At 35.3% G+C, this 18475-nt stretch overlaps 1 protein-coding gene across 1 annotated transcript; it reads left to right on the top strand.

The window, feature by feature from the left end:
- Positions 1 to 952: 952 nt before the first annotated feature.
- Positions 953 to 13481, top strand: LOC138310322 (gamma-butyrobetaine dioxygenase-like). Its single transcript, XM_069251495.1, has 14 exons — positions 953 to 1153; positions 1324 to 1421; positions 3667 to 3794; positions 4163 to 4302; positions 4546 to 4604; positions 5170 to 5245; positions 5868 to 5912; positions 6269 to 6393; positions 7546 to 7686; positions 8352 to 8412; positions 10241 to 10294; positions 12156 to 12224; positions 12645 to 12746; positions 13058 to 13481. Exons 1-14 carry the CDS (start codon positions 1151 to 1153, stop codon positions 13163 to 13165), a joined length of 1209 nt encoding a protein of 402 aa, XP_069107596.1. The 5' UTR covers positions 953 to 1150; the 3' UTR covers positions 13166 to 13481.
- The last annotated feature ends 4994 nt before the right edge of the window (positions 13482 to 18475 follow it).

Here is an 18475-nt window from a genome sequence, read left to right as displayed (position 1 = left end):
TGAACTAAAACTCTGAACAGCAGACAAAGGGAGACAACACATCACGTTACAATAACATTTACATAAATGGATGGTTCTACAAATAAATATGTTTATCGTATATATATATAACAATTCCAAGTAAATTAGTATTTGTCCAAAATAAACCTACAGTTGTAAAGCATGATACATGGACAATCTAATTCAATAACAGAAGAAGTTTTAAGCATAACTGCTATTCATTGAAATTCTTAAAAAATGAAGAAAAGATTTTCATTCCTTTTGAAGAATCTCAATGCATATCAGTCCTGCATAAAACTACATGGATAATTCTTGACAAATTGATTGTGAAGAATCATGAATGTTTCATGGGTTCATAAAACGTCATGAAGAGTTCATGAGAGTCATTCAAGAAATAATCATGATTTTTTTTTCATGAACCACAATCTGCTAATGTTCTTGAAAGTTAATGAATCATTTATGAATATTCATGATGTCATGAATACCATCTCGCAGGGGTGATATTCTAATGTAAGTTATATTTTTGCGATAAGTATGAGATTATACATTCTAGATAATCAAGGGGTTATTGTCACTGTCGTTATATACGCCCTGGACTATTTCATAGTACAAGTGGGGTAGTTCAGGAGAAAAACTTACCAATCCGAGGCCTGCAGAGACTTTACAAATTACAGAGAGTACGTCGCCCAACTCCAAAGCCACACAGTCAACCACAGTGTACCTGTGCCTTCCTTTTACATTCAATTTCCCTATGACATAGTCCAAGGGTGTGTGTAAAGCTTGTGATAGTAACTCCTGGAGCATCGAGGAGGGAGATAGATTCTATTAAGCGAGTATAAGAAGGTGTTGTTGATTATTTTTCAGTCCTTAGTTAAAATCTTATATTCATTAACTAATAAAAAGTAATCATAAGGTATAAAGCATGTATAAAATTCATATAATGAACAGATTCCAAGAATGTAAATGGTTGTGATTGAGGAAATTCACAGAGCTGTTTCAAGCACTAAAATGACTAGGTTGAAAAATCGGTTGTTAAGTGAAGTTGAATGAAAAATAATATATCTAAAATATACCTGAAATTTTGTTTTTATTTGTAGACACATTGAAGTACTTCAAGCAAGTGGATTATAGATACTTAAGCGCTCTTTTTATGGTAAGTTGACTTTAAAACAAAAAAGCTATTTAGTATGATAAAGTGTTAACTTTATTGTATATTCCATAAGATCGACATTTAAATTCCGGGTAATGGTTTCAAACTTCAGAATGACTACTTAAATAGATATTACTAAACAAAGCAAAACCTAAATAATCTATTTCTTTCAGCGAAATTGTCATAATGCAACGAACGCTTTTAAAAATGTCACCGTCACAGATGACCGAAAAATCCTTACGGTGACGCAGAGTGATGGAAAACTGGCGAGGTGAGTTCAATTATATGACATGATGACAAATTTGAAATAATTCACTTTACAATAAAAACCGTTTACTATAAGTCTTATAAATAATGTATCAATCATAATTCTCGATAGATATTTGAAGCCGCGCGGATAAATATATGGTGGTCAGCACCAAAAACTGTCCGTGGAACATGTATCAAAATAGGTTTGAAAACATAAACATTGTACATGTAAGTGTGTAACTACAAATGTAAAAAAAAACAAGAGTTACACTGTTAATGCTACCACCTGCCAGTGTTTATGATCAATGTTCTTCGTTGCATGCAAGTGGATAAGATATGGCAGGACAACAGTTGTTGAGTTACATAAGTCAAAGCAACATGTTACTAGCAGTACGACATTCATTGTATTCAGCTTGGGGAACTGACAAGTTCTGTTCGTTATTTACGGTGATAGCCCCATACAACTTATAACCTTGCCCTACCTACAGTATGTTTGGGTGCTTCAAAATATAATGAAACTGAATCTTACATTCGTAGATTTCATAATGTGTAAAATCAATATACATTTATGTAGAGTTTATTGAAGTGATTGAAACAACGATGTTACTCTATGCTAATATTTTGAGAGCTAGTCCTTCTGTATATTAGGCCTAACGTGGCCTGTGTTTGTATATGTTCCTCAACTGACATCCGAGTCATTTGAAGACTCCAAAATCTGGAAATAAATATTGCATGTTTCAATACGGAACCATTATAAAATCAATTTTAAACGTGAACTGATCAAAGTAGAATTCCTCCAGTTGAATCCAAAGCCACGGCGCAACCATGTTAGATATCCTACCACGCTATGCATTGTGTAAGTTTTGTGTAATCAAACTATGAAAACGCTTAAATCAAACTAATTATCATTGTGCAATTTTTAACATCAGATAAATAAAGCGATTTCAAATTATTTGATTTCGGGAAAACCCCAAATATATGCTTCATCAGACGGAACTCATTTTATTTTTATGTTCTTGATAAATTGTCGAGAATTCCCGCCAACTTCGAGTAGGTGTCCTGAGTACGGTATCGATATTCGTTTCATGTACCACAAAAGCGGTCCATGAAACGAAAATCGTGATACCTTACTTTATATTATCCTTAGATGGGACCACTAGAAAGATACTTAAATTCTAAATGTTGTAGATGTATTAGTGTTTGCTTAATGCACGTATAGGGAAGTCACGCAATAAAAATAAGTATCGTACAAGACAAATTCCAGGCCCGATTCAGACACCATGGACCATAGACGTAGATCTGTATTTATGCTAGTGTCGAAAAACTCCACTTGTTTTTCCAAGGAATACATAGAATGCTGTTGCAGATCCCTAACATTTGCCGTGTACGATACGTTTGGTCACATTGCTTCAACACCGTTATACAATTGGTTATAATTTATTACCTTAGATAAGAATAAAGTTTTCAAAACGTGACAAGAAAAATTATACGAGTCATGACGTAATGTCGTGAAGACAAACAGTGTATCATATCCTTACAATCTTCAATGTCGAATTTTCTCGTAGTCATTTCTTGATCAACCTTCATCTCTGTATTTATTATGATTGTTGTCGTAACCTCAGCTCACTAAATTTGATACCGGAAGTTTCTTTTGATTGGATCCTTGATTGCCCAATGATAACGATGTAAGATTGTAGGTAGGAGATGATGGGAAAACGATAAATTCGGTGACAATTTTGCTGGCCAAGGTCATATTACTATTTTTACCATTAACCTGTCGACTGCAATTAACTACTGACATTAATCTAGCCAGAAACCGTCTGGGGAACTGAAGGTCGAGGATCACTCTAACTTATACCATTAATTATAAATGGCACTGACTCGATGCTTGTTGATATCCCTGATGTAATATTGCCTCCATTATCATTTTTTTTAACATTTTCAACTAGCAATGATTATGTCATTATGCTAAATTGAGTCGACTGCATAGGTCTGTTCAACAGAAAGAAAACATACAACTATAAAACTTTCGTTTTAAAAATTAGCATAGTATTCTTGTGTTTTATCACAATTCTAAGTTTTTCTATTATTTAGATAATGTATTTTCGTTTTTGTATGTATGTATTTTGGTTAAAAAAATGACGATTTTTAATTTTCTAATACAATTGTTCAAATTATATGATGTTACTGATATTACTAATACAATTGTTCAAATTATATGATGTTACTGATATTACTAATTGCATTATACATGTTTTCTCCTTCAGTTTTCACAGCAAGTGGTTGCGTTTTAACTGCCAATGTAATAAATGTCTCGATGTCAACACCAACTATAGGATATGGCCTGCCCATGAAATACCATTGAACTTGACAATAAACAACGCCAAAACAATAGGTCAGACAAATATTCTTTCACCATTTTTTATCAGTAAACGAAAAACCTTATACAATCATACACAATGAACAACATTTAAAATAAAATACTCATGCTGCGACATTACAAACTATGGAAATGTTAAATCTTTATTGAAAGTTACTCTGGCTCTAGAATCTGTTTGTAAATCTTAACTCTTTTCTAGCGTTTTTCCTGGGAAAAATACAATAAGTAAAACAGTTTTTTTAAAAAGTCACAGAAAAGATGCTCTAGATCAGATTAATGTAAGTTGTAACCATCCTCTTCATTAACGTTCCATATTTTGCCTATGGATTTGAATATTTCACGAAGAACTTCTGACTATTTTTTTTATTTGGCTCCTGCTACAGAAGACGGTAGTATACACGTCCAATGGAACGAGGAGGAACATGAAGGAATCCTTACCAAGAAACATCTTCTACAACATTCCTACTCCGAGGAGAACCGAAGACGGCTGAGGGAGGAGACAGAACTACAGTTCCAGACTGATGTATGCATAGATTACCAAAGCTCAGACTCCTGAACTTTTCCTTTTTTAACCTTTATCCATATTTTCATTTATATGCAAAACATCTTCACTTATCAGAATCAAGATATCGTTATTCTTTTAGGAATATCCACTTTCTTTACTCAATCGTAAGCATGATGTTATTCTTTTTCTCCTTTAATTTCAATCTTATTTTCTTGAATTATTCTCTCTGAACATTCATACACGATTTTTTGTTTTTATAAGATGACAATACCAAAGATTTCCTGGCGAGATGTTGAGTCATCAGAGGAGTACCTATACAGGTATGATGTTCTACTATTTGATCAGTAAATCGAACGAAAGCAGGTATATGATATTGGTCCTAGTTCTCCTTTTAAGTCGCGGTCGTGGCCAAGTGGCTTGCACATTTCGTCATACCATCACCTCGTGCCCTTCACCTCTGGATTGCGAGTTAAAACCCCGAGTAGGGCAATTAGGGTTTTGTAGGGCAATTAGGGTTTTGCTTTTTTACTCCGGCTTGCATGTCCTATAACAAACAAGTCCTTTTGTTCTGATGTTCTAGGTGACATACCTAATATTCTAGATACTTTATGCTTGAATGATACAATGCCAAAGTTCAATGCACTAACTATAATTTATCACTAATCCATAATATATTTTCGTTATTAATGACGAAATCATGTTGATTTAATTACTGTTTATTATCAACATAAATGAATCGTATCGAAACATGATTTAACCATTTGAAAGATGCATTTATCTATTTTCCTATTTTATAAGTTCTATTATCAACATAAATGAATCTTGTGAAGGTTGCGGCTTAAAATGTAATTTTGTAACATCCTATATTTATTCGCTATTATACAGATGGCTGAGGTATATCAGTGACCAAGGGATATGCCTGTTGACTGATGTACCGGCCGAACATCACTTCGCCAGAAACGTAAGTCTAGTCTAGTTATGAATGTGAATTGTCGGGCGTTAGAATGGTGCCTGTTGACCCTCTTGCATGCGCAAAAGGCGACTAAATTTAGGATCCCGTCTTTTCTTTCTGACTGATTTCTTTATTACTAACATATCCCTTAACAACGCCTCACTTTTGGCCTTCGGTTGAGTTTCCGCCTTGTGAGATAGACTCTAAGTTATGTCCCCCTGGCCGAAAAGCGTCACAAGTCTGTAAAAAGTATAGCTTCTGTCCCTGCTTAGAGCCAATCATAAAGAGAGTAGGACGATTGGTTTGCATTCAGTTTAATGAGACCGGGTGATGTATGTTTATTGACTTCGGCTGCATGCTTCAGTGAGATAGCTCTAAAAACGACAATATTTCCTCTATTACAAGAAGACAAAACACGAATAGACTGAAGTCACCAAAAGCACGCACCACGTATTTCACACAAGCAACAGAAGGCACGCATGGGATGACATCACAAGTATTGTCATAGAGTAGGAAACAAACAAACAAAACAATAAAACTTGTTTAAAATTTCCTTGCACCTTTCATGAGATATGTTTTAACTACAAAGGAAAAAAACAATTTGGATATAGTTAGTGTTTCCTTGCCACAGGTCCTGAGCAGAATTGGCTTCCTCATGGCAACATTCTATGGTGAGGTGAGTTAATTACTTCACCTGGGTAATTAGTTTATAATTACAGAATATAATTTGGTGACCAAGCGACATATTTGGTTTGTAATTGAAGAATACAATATTGTGATTACAGTTTAGTTTTTAGTTTTTAATTTGCAGTACCTAGCGACATTTTTACCTGAGCATAATTTGGTCATACATTGATAATATATTTTCTTTTAAATGCTTATACATATTTGTTTTATTGGCGATACTTTGTTGAAATATCAAATATTGGTCTATTATTAATTGCATTACTTATTCTTTACGATTCAATTCACAAAAGAATAATGATATTTTTATTTTCACCTATTGGCAACTATAATAATGTCGTATATTAGCTGTGGGACGTCAAAGTTGAGGAAAAGATGGTCAACTCAACAGACGGAAACCAGGCACTGTTATTTCACATGGACCAGGCCATTTATGAATCACAACCAGGCATACAGTTTCTTCACTGTTTAAAGTAGGTGTAAACTTCAATTCTATAAAACTTTATTTCAAATTAACAAATATTTCGCAGTTATGGTTTTTGAACCCCGTTATTAACATTCATTAACCGAATAAGAACAGGTGATTCATTAACCGAATAAGAACAGGTGATTACAATGAATCACTTCGTTATATAGTCAATTCCCTGTGGTGTGTAATTTTCATATGGTTGAAAATATTTCTGATAGTAAAGCAATAGATAATGAACAACTGATGTAAGCCATATGTCTTCAAAATGTATCATTTAAGCTCAATATATCATTCTTATATCTGTATCATCAAACATTTAAAGTTATTCCAATAATTGATGCTTCGCCAAGATATCACCTTCAAATCCATGCGTCATACAGTAATTACTATATTCAGATGACAAATGAAATGCAAAATATCTGTTTTCTTGTTTACTTTGCTATATTATACAAATATTTCATTTACTGGTTTTCCACTATTCAGGTTATTATGTTGCAATAAAGAACTGTTTAAATCTGCTATTTCATTTCAGCTGCGGTGCTTTACTGTTGCGTTTTTCTATTAGATTACTTTACTTGAGTATACACTGAAACTGTTTCCAATGTGAATTGCAACATTTTGATTATAAGACCCCTTTAAGATATTTCTAAACCTTTTTTTTTTCAATATAAAAGGATGGTTTATGTAATGCTATTGGTTACACAACTAATGAATATTTCTTGTGTGACGTTTCGATAACTAGTACAATGTGTATGCTGTCCCTTTCCTCAGACAACTGACTAGGAAGCAAAAGTACACAAAACTTAAAAAAGAGTTGTCTTCAAGAAATATTCAGTGGTTGTGGTACAAATATCATTACATATACCTCTTCTTGATTTATAGCTTTTTAGTTCAATTGCTCCTATATTTTTGAAACGCATCCTTGACTGTTCCGTTTTGGGAATTTAACTTCTGCCATAAACTTACACGAAATGTCTTGAACTGTAATGAACAACGGCAGCAAACATGATATTGTGATATTGGGTTTGGATATTTATTCTAATTGCGTCATATTGCTCGATTTGTTTGGGAAAAAATAGACGTGCGGATTTGTTTATGGTTTTTTAGGTTCTTTTTCAACGAGGTTAAGTCTTGCTAATTGTCTTTTTTGAACTAGGTTTGATGACACTCTTGAGGGCGGAGAAACGCTGTTTGTTGATTTATATCATATTGCGGAAATGTTTCGAATGGATTATCCAGAGAAGTTCCGAATATTGACAGAAATTCCGGTAACATTTAGACGGATTCATTATAAACGGTAATATTACAAATGTTGATATTAACTTCGAATTCTCATTTCTGAGTAGGATTTAAAGATTAAAGATATAATTGATTACAGTTCATTATGACTGATCTTCTTGAAACTTTTAGCAGCATTTTAAGTTTAAAACGTTTTAGCTTAAATGATATGTAACGAGGAAATACTTCAAATGCTGACATATCCCTTTTTCGTTTATTTTTTCTTTAGTAGGTCAATTTTATTTGTATTGTACTGTAAAAAGACTATGTATTGTTTGGGCCCTTTTGAGTCCTCAAATCCGTTAAATTTGCAAACCTGTTATTTAGTGGTAAGATTGTTGAATTTCAAATATACTTTATTTTTCTCCTAAAGATACATCTTATATGTCTACATATTCACAGTAAATGTTTAGTTTGTTCAAGATTACGGTCAACTGTATCCTGCAGAAAAACCTATCAAAAGTAGGTCCAAAATGGCCATAATTTCTAATTCGCCAAATTATTAATATTTCGGATGGTTACTATGGCAACTAGAACTTTTATATTAGAAAAACATCACCATCGCTGAATCAGGGATGTACTAATATTTCAAATACAACAGTTTACTTAATTGATTTGGGGTCAAATAAGGGCCGAAACCATACATAGTCCATTGTTTACATTTATCCTTCATTTATCAAACAGTTCTAACCCTGTCCATATGGTTTATAGAAGACCGCTTATATCCCTTAACGACGAGAATCGGGTAATTTCTTCTCTTTACTCTTTTACATAGACAATGTCGGGATAAAGATTTACACCGGGGCTTTGTTATATAACAAACAACATTCGGAAACATTTAATCTTTATATATATGTATTGAAACTCTGTTTATACAATGAGCCGTTAGGCACAGGCTCTTGCAGATTATTTACGTAAAGTTGCTGTTAAAAGATTAACAGTATAGGGTTTTAACCCCTTGCTATGCCCCTAGCTACTGATTAATTCTATAGACTGAATTTGACGATGCTTTCTCTGTTTACTCCGTAGGAATGAAAGTGTTAATAATGGGTGATAGAGGAGGTGGACGATTATAAGACTCTTTCATATGTGGGTATGAAGGATACGGATACTCTTCCCAAGGGTCACAAAATGTAATAAAACCCGGGGCTTACCGAGGGTTTTGCAACATTTTGTGATCCCGAGGGTAGAATATCCCTATCTTTCATATCCACTTATGAAAGAGTATTTTTGTTTCATACCACGACGTTTTATTGCAATTTTACAACTATAATATCCCGCCATTTTCAAATAAATTCGAAGAAATCCACGACTGGAAGTCAATTTTCCATACACGAAAAATTACGTGATAAACACAATTTCCATTGTTTGCTTCTTTTACAGTAAAACCAGTCATATTTGTGAAAAAAAAATGTTTAAATTCTACCGAGGAAATAGAGATTTTGTTGACGCCGTGACGTCACGAGCCTTTATTGCATGGGTAGCCATGCAATACAACCTCAAGCGACATGAGTGTATTGCCCTAGACCAGCCAGTATTACACCCGTAGGTATGAAAGAAAAACATCTTCTGAATACATTTGTGTATAGTTTATAAAATATTATTTAGAATAAATGTTGTTTTTAGGCGATTGAAATAGGGTAGGTGTGTATTTCCACATGGAGAAGTTTCCACCCTTGGTCTATAGAGTTAACGAATAGCCAGGGTTGATACCTTAATACTTTTTACAGCAACTTTATATAATAATCTGCAAGCGCCCGTGGTTAACTGGAAACAACTCATGGTGGATAAGTGTTGATATTTTATATGTATTGTGTTACAGTTTAGTTTTAAACTTCTACTTCTGTCAATGTTTTATTTAAATAATTTGCGGTCGATGATTTTTCTTCGTCACTTAACTTAAGGCAAGAAAGAAGATAAAAATATCGCCTTCTACATATTACGTTTTGAATATTGTGCACTTGCTTAATATGTTAAGAATGTACAATAGGAATTCCAAAATTGATAATGCTATATTGTTTAGTTAGGCATTGATTGCTTTCAGTTGTAAGTTATGCAATAACGAATGTCAGCTGCACAAAGGGCAAACATAATGAGTACATGTTGAACTAGTTTTCCAATTCTACTTCATTCGAAGCTGTCAACTGTCTTCATTATTTTTACTTATGGTCGGTAATGATTTCTTGACGTTTGGCTCCTATATTGAATATAATTTCTTATTATCGTCAAGAACGAAACAGGCACATCAGCCTTCTGCATGAGAGTTTGCATCTTCGCTAGCGAAGGTTTCTGATTATGTTACACTCCACGAACCCCCGGCAGATAAAGCCGTGTTCAAAAAAATCGCGCTCTGGAATCCAAGAGCATCCAATCAAATTGAATCTTACGTTCATGCTTAGTTTAGCAGTAAACAAAAATGGCGGCAACCATTTCAGAAGCCTTGTTTAGCGAGCGAAGATGGAGTGTTTTGAGTCGCGTATTAATTATTGCCAAATACTTTTGAGAAAGTTGCTTAGTGGAGCTACCATATATACATGTAGGCCTAAATATATATTTCGATGATATATTTCCAGGTAATAAACATAACTTGGCATGAACATCAATTTGGACCACCCCTTGTCAAGGAGGTAAAATTTAATTGTATTATAGCTGTGTAGGTGGTTAATTTAAAATACAAAAAATCGACCATCTGAGATTAAGATAAATACAATCTTCTTCTCGATATAACACAAATACTCAATGTGATTATATAAGATAGTACAATCAGCGTTCTGAAGAGCAGGTACTTGCCGTGGGTTGTAGGTTTTTCTCCGGGTACTCCTTACACACTGGCATAACACGTCTATGGATGACTCTGGTGGTTAATCAAAACAAAAATACATTTCGTACTTCAAGGATAAAATGATTCATATGACTATCGCACTCTTGATGCTTTGATAATATTTTTCAAGAAATGAAATACCGGAATCGCACGGACAATTTTCCTAAAGGTCCGGATCATGAAACTGAGTAGTAGTCAAAAACGTCTTTTCATAGTGTTCCATTTTCTGTGAATTATTTTTTTGTTTTGGTTTGAAGTCGACAAGACGTCCTTAGTATTCAAGTTGTGTGTAACAATAAAGACTTGAATTTTGTTTAGGTTTCGTCTGCACTCCAAGTCCTATCCATAATAATAACTGTTAAAGGATTATTGATGATGGAGGATAGTTGGAGTTCCCGGAGAAAAACATCTACCAAAGGACAGTATACTGATAATTCTAAGACCGTGACCAAGTCGGATTAAGGGTTGATGGTAGAATGTCAGACATTTATTAAACCGTCCATTGCGTCAAAACGAAATCTGATGTTTTCATTATTTTAATTTTTATTGCTATGCAAAAAAGAGTTATTTCATTAGCGCAATATGTATTGTATTAAGGCTTTTTCCTCTTCCGTCTTAATCTTTATCTGATAGCCCACCGTGCTTCAATGTCCTTTCAGCGTTTTCATATGTTAAGTTATCGATTATTTCTAGAATGTATCGTTACAAACTTGTATACTTTTTGATCCCTGGCATATTGAAATATTGTTATAGCTACGACGTTACGAAGATATATTATAAGCAAAATCTTAAACAGACACACTTTCATAATACATTGTATCAGATTTATGATACTCGATTTTTTTTCATTATTTATTATACCCCCGTAACGAAGTTAGGAAGTTAGGGGTATACTGGAATCAACTTGTCTGTCTTTCTGTCTGTCCGTCCGTAGAAAATTTTTGACCATTCCTCCTAAACTACTGGAAAGATTTCAATGAAACTTATTGCTGGGGACCATGAGTTGCATGCAGGTTTTTGTTTGTCGCAAATTTGGTTGCCATGGTAACCAGGTCACTATACACAGGTTAATGTAGAAAAGTTTTTGTCCGGAAAACTCCTCCTAAACTACTAGACCAATTTCAATGAAACTTGGCAGTATTGTTGGGGATTATGTGTAGATTTGTATGCAGGTTTTTTCATAGCATTCCACTTTATTAAAGTGAACAGTCGGGCAAGGATGGCTAAAGTCGGTAATAATGGTGTGAATGTATCCAGTATAATTTCTTATGAAATAGAAAAATAAAAATCTCTCGCCAAAATCTGTCTGCGTACGAAGAAATTAATTTAAAGTATAGTAATCCTAAAACGTCCTCCCGGCTGACTATGTCCGTGGTTACATTTCCACGCAGCCTCGCTTTCAATGCTTTCAACTTTCCTTTACTTTAATGGTCAGAACTGGGAAACGTAAGCAAAACTTGGCCGTCGTATTAATATGTGAGAACTTTTGGAAGGCCAATGAACGCATTTAGACTGGTTTTCTTTGCCCGACTATTCACTTTAAGATATTGATAACAAAAATCTTGTGATAGTATCCATATTGCGATATATACACTGAATTAAAATCATTCGTAAGCAACAATACATAAGTATTTGCAGGTTATTGGTTTTTCTATTATTGTTTTCAGAATAACGTGGATGAGTTTTATTTGGCATACCAGCTGTTTGCGAGGGCCATCAAGGAGTTCCCTTATAGGGTACGATTGTGTCTTCAATTTTCTAGTCTATCATTACATATGACTATTTAATACCGGCCAATAAATATGGAGACAATTATTATCAATAGACAATTTAAGATTCTTAAGACCAAAACATATTAGTTTCAATAACCACATATGGTCACTATTCATCATATGCTGTTCGGGATATTTTGCGGGGATGATATCTTCATTATTTTGTGGCCCATAGATATGATCTCTAAATTCAATAAGCAAATTTGGTTGAATGACATACATGTATAAACTTAAAGACAGGTAGCGAAAATTTCTAACAGCTAAAATTTAGTAATTTCGCTTAATTCACATTTAAACATGTGATCCTTGTAAATACTCATGGATTCTAAATCCTAAGGGATGCAAAAATATCACAGATACGAATTTAGAAAATTTATTTACCAGAGAGCTGTACGTCTCCGAAAAGGTGATATGATTTGTTTCAATAACAGAAGACTTGCTCATGCCCGAAATGCATTTACCGGAGAAGGTGAAAGACATTTACAGGTAAGGAATGGTCCCCATGATAATTTATACCAGTAATGTTGTACGACTATCGAGTTATCATTAACCCGGTCAAATCCAATATTCTATAACTATCCCAAATGGCTTGATGTAAAAACATTTTCGAGAGAACTAAACAAAGAACATTCCTTCAAGGGTGAAATTTTACTAGGTCATCATCCCGATAATATGTTTAGTGATAAATACCACCATGGTTCAATTCAATTAGCATCTCTAGATATCAGTAATAAAGATTAGAAGTGCTAATATTATTTTTGTAATTGAGTTAATATGATTCCGATGTACTGTTGCAGGGATGCTATGTGAATTCGGAGGACTTTAAAAGCAAGCTGATGTACCTGTCACTCATGTTGGATGATGGCAGACCAGTGTGTCACCTAGGCAATACGGACTGGCGCTAATCGTGTGGTGTCATCTGCACTTGAAAAAAGCACAATTTACCACATACATGGGGTGTCAAGATAATGCTTGACAACTTCATTATATAAAGAGAAATTCCATGTTCAATCGATTCAGTGAGCATTAGTGCCAAATAAACAGTGACTGTTTTCAACTATGTCACATGAAATGTAACCTTATTATTAATTATACAAAACACCTCGTTCATTTAACAGGGAATGTCCAATGTATAACATTTACAATACTAAATCGGTGTTAAAATAAAAGTATAATACTTTTGTTGCCCCATTGGTGTTTACTTTAATGAGGCTATGGTCGACATTCCAAATGTTTTTGTTGTCTGTTACTCTACTGTGCTGAAAATGCTCAATTTATGTAGTCTACGGTTACATGCAAGTACGGGTTTGTAGAATACGTCCGATAAATAGCATGGCCGAGTGTTCACTACACCGATAATGGTCACGGATGTATACACATCACCTTCGGGCGAGTTAATTCCCGAGAGATGAAACCAAACTCCTTTGAAACCTAACTCGCCCAATGTCTTTATAACATTCCCCTCAATTGCATTTATTTACCATGGGAAGGGAAGGCAGAAGTGATTGATCAAGAATATAAATACCAACCATCTACCCCATGTGCTATCAGAAGGTACTGACTATCAACAAGTGCGGGATCGTAAACCCTACCGGTCGTTACCATCGATAACCACAACGTCAATGGCTTGCCTGGATCCCACAAGTCATTGTCGCAACCTCTGACCTCCGATAACTCCAGATTTGCCTTGGCTTCACAGGAACCAGCATCACGGAATTGTAAGACAGGAACCATGGCCCTATGCATCCAGGAACTACATCCCTTTTGTAATGTTAGAGAGCACATGAGAACGAAAAAGACACTACCCTTCGACTAGAATACAGAAAGGAACTGTAGGCATATGGTGACTCACATTGCTGAAACAGACAGTTGCACTTAGCACCATCACTCTCCTAAACACCGAAAGTAATCAAATAAGACATTGATAAATATTTTTAAAATGCGGGGTCTCTTCATGGGTCCGACGTCCTCAGGCCTTTGTTTTATCATGGTCTGTGCTAGCCTTGCTTTGACCAGATTGTAGACACAGACAGTTATTCACTAGTTTAACACTTCCGCCATCACAGATACGGAACGTTCGAGCACCACTCGAGGGATGCCTTTGAACCGGGAAACTAATAAACAATGTAGACACAACGGCCCTCGTTAGGAGTACCAGCATATATAACAATGAATCATCACTTCATCGACTCATCCCACTTGAGCCACAAATAGTCTATTACTCCTAACCTTTTCACTATATTACAAATACAGGGTAGGAAGAAGACTTTGGCCCTGCAGGTAGGGCGTTAGAATTGTACCTGCTGCCCCTATTGCATGATCGTAAAAGGCGACTAAATTTAGGATCTTATCTTTTCTCTTCTTCCTAAATAACTTTATCTTTCCTAAAGCCTCCCTTGGCACCGCCTCACTTTTGGCCTTGAGTTGAGCGTTCGCCCCTGTGAGGAAGGCTCTGGGTTCTGTCCCCTGGCCGAGACACACCAAAGTCTATAAAAGTGGTAGTTTCTGCTCCTGCTTAGCGTTCAGCATACAGGGAGTGGGACGACTGGTTCGCCCGTTGTCAGTATAATGTGACCGGGTGGGGTGTGTTGCTTGGTGTCTTCGGCGGTATGCTTCAGTGATATAGCACTATAAAAAGGGCAACAGTTCCACTATACAAGAAGACACAACATGAATATACCGCAGTCTCCCAAAACACGCACCTCGTACAACATACACGCAACACACCGCATACATGGGAGGCCGTCCTTACATGACCATAGCTGTTAATAGGACGTTAATTAATCAAACAAACCTAACCTTTTCACATACAGGGTAGGAAGAAGCAATTGCAACGCGTGGCAGTGTTTATGTGGTCAGCCTATAAGGCTACACTGTACTGGAAACAAACTAACATGAAAACTTGGTCTCAGATGCAAGGGATGCAGCTACTTTCTTCCGAAATTTATTTTTATCGATTGACATTTCGACTACAAAGTAACTTTGTTCTCCCCAGCACAAGCTGCTACTATTGATTGTAACTGGCAATACCAAATTGGAGCTACCAATCCCAATAGCATTTCCATGAGCTGTATTATCTGACAGCCAATTCCCATCCCATTGTCAAAGTTTGTTGAAGAAAAGACCTGCCTCCCACCGCTGCGCCTTTAACTATCCGTTGTCTTAAACGACATAACAAATGTGAACCTAGATGGTAACAGATTGCCATTATTCACTTGTACTGCCGGTAATCAGACATTGTCCGAGATTTCCAAACAAAGACACACTATACCAAATCTGCGAACAGAAACCAGTTTGGGAACATCACTTGGATCAGCCGGGTTCCTCACCGTGCTACGAAGTGTCAGATAACTGAGAAATACCATCAAATAAACCATTCTGAGCATATTCCAAACCGAGGTTCTGTGAAGGTGCTGCATCACAACGGCATTCTGCACGTCCGGCTTTCCTACATGTATAACCGTTCAAACGTAAAGTGCGAACATCCCCGATGTGTATTCCCGAACCATCCAACTGAATCATAGTCTTAACACACTGTTGCCTCCAAGTTAGAAGTATCTACTCTCCAGATATTTTCCTGACGACTCCCAAAAAGAGATCCCGTCCTACAGGAATTCTCGTCCATTACATTTTACACAGATGATTCCCTTCAAACCCTATCTTGGTACAAGACACTTACACTTAGTGTCCCATGACATATGAATATATCATTAAGCTCGTTATTACATGATGGAAGCTCCTTTTGATTCCACGATTCACTTGATTCACTAAAGCTGCCTTCCGGAGTCTTCTTAAACCAATGCATCACAAGAACTTCATTCGGGGCTACCCTATTTAATTTAATGCCTCCCAAGTGTCTCCTCGCAAAACGAGCGGAGATGCATTTCCTCTCCGAATCTGTTTTCATTAAGGGCCTCTTCAATATAAAAATCCCTCTCTAGTCAATTAATCCTTCAGACTGACCATACAAAAATAGCGCCTCCCTCGCTGGCCGTGGTGAATCTAGGAACAGCGCGAGGGGCCTTATCACGGACCCTGTCTGGTACAACTACCATTCATGCAACGCCAACAGTGTATTTGCAAGCGCAAGGTTATTGCTAACAAGAAGTTGGAGAGATATAAGAAGATGAGAAATCAGTAAAATCAAAATCTGCACTGAGGTCCGGAACTTCCTAAACTTTCTATGCCAATGTATCAAGAGAACTGAGCACGGTGGTGTATGATATGAAACCAATACCCCTTGTTAAAATACTCAATACTAAGGACAGCACATTAAGAATTCATTAGCATTGAGCGATTACTCAGGAAACGTATAGCTATAAATAATAGTAGATATATCGCTGTAAATAGCTAGATAAAAATGCTGTTAAATATTGAACAGCAGAGCTATTATGATGTTATGTATTACCTTACTGTCAATATTGAGAATATCAAGGCCACCAAATTAAATTACTTCAGACACCAATATGGTGAAAATGCTCAATATTTATTTATATATAGCCGATAATGGCAGTCTGCACATCAATTTCGTGGCGAGTTGACGCCCGAGAGGTGAAATTTAACTCCTTGTAAGCCCAACTCCTGTGTCCTCACAACACGACCACTAGTCGTCCATATCTGGGTCCCGGTAGCCACACGGATTAAAGTGTCTGCTATTCTTTCTCAAGTTCTCTCGATAAGTAAAGAATTTAGGTAAATCCGCCACTAGATCGTAATTGTCGAGTGGTTATGGAATATGACATTCTATCAGATACCCTTCAACCCTATTGGTTGGTGTGCTTGTTCCTTGCCTTTGGTGGCATGCATCAGTTATATTTTCACTATAAAGAATGGTAAACGTATCACTATCACAAAGGCGTACAACAAGAACATACCGCAGTCTCCTAAAACACACACACTACACGCACGCAAAACATCGCATCCATTATAAATAGTCCTTGGCTGACACTGGCTGGGCTGTTCATAAGACGTTAATTTGATATACCTACCAACATCCTAATGAAAACAAATGATATAAAAGATCTGTCAAATTTAGCCAAATTTATCAGATTAAGCAGCAAAAAGAGAGAAAGTTTAGCATGAATAATGGCATACCGTATTAATACTAACGTACATGTACTATCAATGCCGAGTGGTTGAAGGTTTTATTTGAATGATTAAATTAATGTGTTAATAATATAGAATGTAATGTTACATTTATATGTGAAAATACTATTACTGTAATGTGAGTCACGTAAATGTAATATTATGCGAACAAGATCATGTATACGTTATGTAACGTAAGAATGAGATAACATGAAATAATAATATTAATGTAATGTGCTAGTAACGTCTAATGTATATAATATATAGTTAATACAATGTAACGTATAAATGTAATGTGCGCTGGTTAGTGAATGTAAGGTGAGTAACGTGTAGATGTAATGTAAGAACATTATTGGATATAAATCGAGTAACGTTCAAATGTAAAATAGGATTATAAATGAATGTATTGTGAGTATTGTGAGATATAATATGAGAACAATAATAAAAAAAAACAAGTTTTTTCTGTAAGTAATGTATAAATGTAATATGAGAGTGGTAAAACGTGTTGTGTGACAATAACATGTTAATGGTATATGTCAATAATAGATGAAAATATTATATGAAAGTTAGAAAATAAATGTGACGAATGTAAATATATCGTAATGTGAGATATTTCTCTACACTACATACGTGTACGCTGCGAGTATGTTGTGTGTATGTACATATTATATTGTTTTTCCTGTCTGCACTGTATATATATATATATGCACTGTACTGATAATCCAATTGGTTTAAAGTAATAAAGAACTGAAGAACTGAACTGAACTGAAGCCTGCGTCCATAAAATATCCTATTAACTGTAAATCTTATTAAACGTACGTTACACTGGCTGTACAGGTGCACATATAGAATATATACCATATTCGATTGAAAACTGATCATAAATATACAAATTTCCTTCATATTTTACTTCACAATTTGCAAATCAAATGCAATGATAATCATTTCTTATCTTTTTATATGGCACATATTGAGCAAAACGTTTTGTTAAGATTGGAAATTGACGAATAAGGGTTTTGCAACCTACACTGAGTACATGTCAATACATACATTTGTATAGACTGCGATAATTTTCAATGTACTATAAATTACATACCACAAGATGCATGTAGTTCATTACCATTACCTGA

Source organism: Argopecten irradians, chromosome 1 (assembly GCF_041381155.1).
Source record: "Argopecten irradians isolate NY chromosome 1, Ai_NY, whole genome shotgun sequence".
Taxonomy (NCBI): Eukaryota; Metazoa; Mollusca; class Bivalvia; order Pectinida; family Pectinidae; genus Argopecten; species Argopecten irradians.
This window is presented reverse-complemented; position numbering and strand designations above follow the sequence as displayed.

Coding starts and splice junctions, on each gene's coding strand:
- LOC138310322 (XM_069251495.1), top strand. Junction 1,422..3,666: donor AGTGATGGAAAACTGGCGAG/GTGAGTTCAATT, acceptor TTTCTCCTTCAG/TTTTCACAGCAAGTGGTTGC. Junction 4,605..5,169: donor TCAGAGGAGTACCTATACAG/GTATGATGTTCT, acceptor GCTATTATACAG/ATGGCTGAGGTATATCAGTG.